The sequence below is a fragment of the Camelina sativa genome, chromosome 11 (assembly GCF_000633955.1).
Source record: "Camelina sativa cultivar DH55 chromosome 11, Cs, whole genome shotgun sequence".
In the NCBI taxonomy this organism is placed as follows: Eukaryota; Viridiplantae; Streptophyta; class Magnoliopsida; order Brassicales; family Brassicaceae; genus Camelina; species Camelina sativa.
The window spans coordinates 36,584,033-36,588,454 of record NC_025695.1 but is presented as its reverse complement, the minus strand read 5'-3'; the positions used below and the strand labels follow the sequence as shown (position 1 = coordinate 36,588,454).

Sequence of the window (4,422 nt, the reverse complement as noted above, 5' to 3'; positions counted from 1 at the left end):
GAGTTCTGTCAAAGCCCCAAAATTCTTGTCTTCGCTCTCTCTCTCTCTCTCTCCCATTGTTTGTTCTTCCTCGGCTACATCTCCCGGCGTCTCTCCCCTTCCCGGTGAGTCCTTCTCTTTCGGTCTCTCTCTCTCTATCTGCTCCGACCTGTGTTTCTTCTCTCTCAGTTTCTTGTTCTATAAAGGTTAAACAAAGAATCATTTCATAGTCTAGTTGTTGAACTTCAATGCTACTTTCAAAAATCGATTTTTTTTTTTGTAACCTTTTTTTGGGCGTTATAGAGGAATCAATGTTTATAGCATCTAGGCTTTAATTGAGTTGATATCTATCGATTTTTTTCGCTGTGGATTTGTTAGATTCTCCGTTATGTGTCGTTTCTAGTAATTTACTGAGATTTCTAGGGATTCAATTTGGGAATTTGAGTTTTTTTTTTTTTTTTTTTTTTTTTCTGGGTTTAAGTCAAATTCAGAGCTTGTTGCTTACTAACTAATGGCAATTTTAGAGCTTGGATTCATATTTATTTCTTTTGAATGTGCAGTTTTTTTTTTCTTAACTTGTTGGTTTTAAAATATTGATGGGCACATCATCTGGTTCAAATCATCCTCCTCACCAGATGTTACCACCACGTCAGCAACTACGAAGTGGAGGGCTTGAAACAGCTCTTTCACTCGTCTCTTCTGATCAGGAGCCACGGCGTGAGTCTCCAGCCGAAAGTGCGAGTTCTCAAGAAACATGGCCGCTCGGAGACGCTGTTGCCCCCTTGGGGACCAAGACTATGATGAGTCGGCGAAAGACTGATCCTGATTCTCATGAACAAAGTGTGAATGTAATGCACCATGTCTCTAATGCGGATAAGGTCTCAGTACGGGATATAGCTAGGGAAAGACTCGAGTTGGTTGCGGAGAGGATGCATCGGTTACCGGATGAGTTTCTTGATGAGTTAAAGAACGGTCTTAAATCTATTCTTGAAGGGAATGTAGCGCAGAGCGTAGATGAGTTCATGTTCTTGCAGAAGGTTGTTCAGAGTAGATCTGATTTGAACTCTTCAACACTTGTTAGAGCTCACCGGGTGCAGCTTGAGATTCTTGTAGCCATAAATACTGGAATCCAGGCTTTTCTGCACCCGAACATCAGTCTGTCTCAGCAATTTCTTATCGAGATTTTCGTTTACAAGAGATGCAGAAACATAGCTTGTCAAAACCAACTACCAGCTGATGATTGCTACTGCGAAATATGCACCAACAGGAAAGGGTTCTGCAACCTTTGTATGTGTACGATCTGTAACAAGTTTGATTTTGCTGTCAATACGTGCCGGTGGATCGGTTGCGACTTGTGTTCACACTGGACTCATACGGACTGTGCTATTAGAGATGAACAGATCACCACGGGATCATCTGCTAAGAATAATACATCAAGTCCAGGAGAAATTGTGTTCAAGTGCCGGGCTTGTAACCGCACTTCTGAGCTGCTTGGTTGGGTTAAAGATGTGTTTCAGCACTGTGCACCAAACTGGGATAGGGAATCTTTGATGAAAGAACTCGACTTTGTTAGTAGGATTTTCCGGGGAAGCGAAGATCAACGAGGTAGGAAGCTGTTCTGGAAGTGTGAGGAGCTTCTTGACAAGATTAAGGGCGGTTTGGTTGAAGCAACAGCTGCCAAATTAATATTAATGTTTTTCCAAGGTAACCTGCTATTTACTACTGGCAAGTGTACATTCGCTTATTTATGAATAAACATGACTCTGACTGTCTAATCCAATCCTTGTTGTTACTGAAGAGATCGAGTTAGACTCCACGAACAGCTTTGAAAATGGGGAAGGTGGACGTCAGATGGCACCTCAGGATGCATGCAACAGAATTGCTGAAGTTGTACAGGAGACTCTAAGGAAAATGGAGATAGTTGCTGAGGAGAAGATGAGGATGTTCAAAAAGGCACGCATGGCTCTCGAGACTTGCGATAGAGAGCTCGAAGACAAAGCCAAGGAAGTAGCAGATTTGAAAGCGGAGAGGCAAAAGAAGAAACTTCAGATAGACGAGCTAGAGAAAATCGTGAGGCTGAAGCAAGCAGAGGCAGACATGTTCCAGCTTAAAGCCAACGAAGCAAAGCGTGAGGCTGATCGGTTGCAGAGGATTGTATTAGCGAAAATGGACAAGTCTGAGGAGGAATACGCAAGTAACTATCTGAAACAGAGGCTGAACGAGGCCGAGGCAGAGAAGCAGTATCTGTTTGAGAAGATTAAGCTGCAGGAAAACTCGAGGGTGGCATCACAGAGCAGTGGCGGTGGTGGAGGTGACCCGTCACAGGTGATGATGTACTCAAAGATTCGTGATCTGCTTCAAGGATACAATCTCTCTCCCAAGGTAGATCATCCTCAATCAAACGACCGCAATCCTTTCAGATCCAATCCTTAAAATGTATTCATATCCTAAGTTTCATCACTTTGTTTTGTAAAACGAGTGTTTGTAGACGTGTAGGATCTATTTACTGATATTTTTCTAATTTGTGTGTTCTCTCTTTGTTGATATGTGATATGATGAAGTTGTTTATCTATGATGTTGTTGATTTAGGAAACTAGGATATGGAATCACTATCATGCCCTTAATTACCCTATTTTCTTATAGGAGAAGGTTTCATGCACCTCATAAAAGTTAATATATGCTTCATGTACTCAGTTGTCCTAATTTTTGTCATAGTCTTGTGTGAGGGAAGGATACAATCGATCCAAGAACTCTACAAATTTACGAGCGTCAAAATCTGAAATGAGAACATTATGTTGAACGACATCAAGAAGGGTCGTTAAACCAGTCTTCCTGAACACCAACAAATCGATTCTTGATCTGAAAATTACTCTTCTATCATAGACTATCTCGTCCTCTATTCGCTTCTTCTAGCCAATTTATGCAGTCTGAAAATAAAGTAATTTTCGCATCTTTTAGTCCATTCATTTTCAACTTGAATATTATTACTAAAACTGATTTAATCTCGCAATTTATTTTGAGATACTAGATTAATGAGCACAGGTTGAAATTTATTTTATTTCTATTGTAATTTTTATATAAAATATAATCTATGTGATTATTTTTAAATTTTTTTTTTGGATAAAACATTATGCAATAAAATCATATGTTAAATATGATGACTTGAAAAGACACTTATTTTGTAAGTTTTATATTGTTAATGATTCCAAATAAGTATTTGTGCTATAACACTGGTTAAATTTTATTTTATACAAAATTTTGTATATTTTATATTTTAAAATAAAATTTTAATATGTTGTACAATTAGGTTATATATTTGAAGTTATTTCAACAATGTATATTCTACATCATGACTTGAATGTCATTATAAGACATAATTTTGTAAATTTGATTTTTAAAATGCGAGTTATTATATGTATAATCTATATGAGTAATTTAATATATTGTTATACTTTTTGTTTTTTAATATACTTGGTTTCTTGAAATTCTTTCATATTAGTGATATTGCTATAACAAATCAATTTAGAGTGTTTATAGTTTCTAACTTTTATATCAAGTTTTAATATATTAAAAATATTTTAAAATAAATTATTTAAAATTTATTATATTATATAAAATTATAAAATTCAACAAAAAAAATAAAATTGAATTTAAATATTCAAATTTTGACCCGGTACTCAGTAAAATTTTTAATTCAATAGATTTTATTTTAAAGAATAATATTACTAAAGCTTGAATATTTTATAGATTGAACAATTTATATTTGTTTTTAAAAATTCAACTTATGGTATATTCAAAAATAAAACTATTTTTTAATTATAATAAATAATATGATAATTTATTTGTTTCACAAAATAGACTCATATATAAAAATGAGAGGTGAAGTATAGTGATAATTAACAAATTAATATATTAAGTTAGATATCAAAAGATTTTATTTGATGAATAATTTAATAGAGAAAATTAATATGGTAAGTTAGATGATATGATTCTTTAAAATATTCTCTTCAAGATTTTCGGTATAACCTATTTGTAACCAATTAATTTATCAATTAATGTATAACCTATTTGTAACCAACTTATTAAAATTATTTAGTCAACAAAACAATGTTGTGTACTTCCGTTTTATTATAAAAGGGATGCCATGGTTGAAATTTATTTTTAAAAACGCATATTATTGGAAAAATGGATATGTGAATATGAGTTTTTCACACTTACTAAGAAGCAATAAATGTGAATTTTTAATTCATTTACTCCACAAAACCATACCACATTCTAAGGATAGTTATTAATTATATACCATATGATGAAGATTTTTTTTTAACAATACACAAAATAGATATAATTCTACTAATATATGTTTGTAATTAATTACCTAGTAAAAATAAAAGTTTTAAATCTAGTTAAAAAAGTAATCTTTTCAAAATAAGAAATAAAAAAGTC

General features: G+C 33.7%; 1 protein-coding gene across 2 annotated transcripts; it reads left to right on the top strand.

The window, feature by feature from the left end:
- Positions 1-2,551, top strand: LOC104725300 (protein OBERON 2-like). 2 transcript variants are annotated; one of them, XM_010443934.2, is made up of 3 exons: positions 1-104; positions 615-1,683; positions 1,778-2,551. In XM_010443934.2, the coding sequence occupies exons 2-3, from the start codon at positions 615-617 to the stop codon at positions 2,410-2,412; spliced, it is 1,704 nt and encodes a 567-aa protein (XP_010442236.1). In that variant the 5' UTR covers positions 1-104; the 3' UTR covers positions 2,413-2,551. The 2 variants fall into 2 exon arrangements, with proteins under 2 accessions (XP_010442236.1, XP_010442235.1); XM_010443933.2 differs by having other exon boundaries at positions 9-104; positions 540-1,683.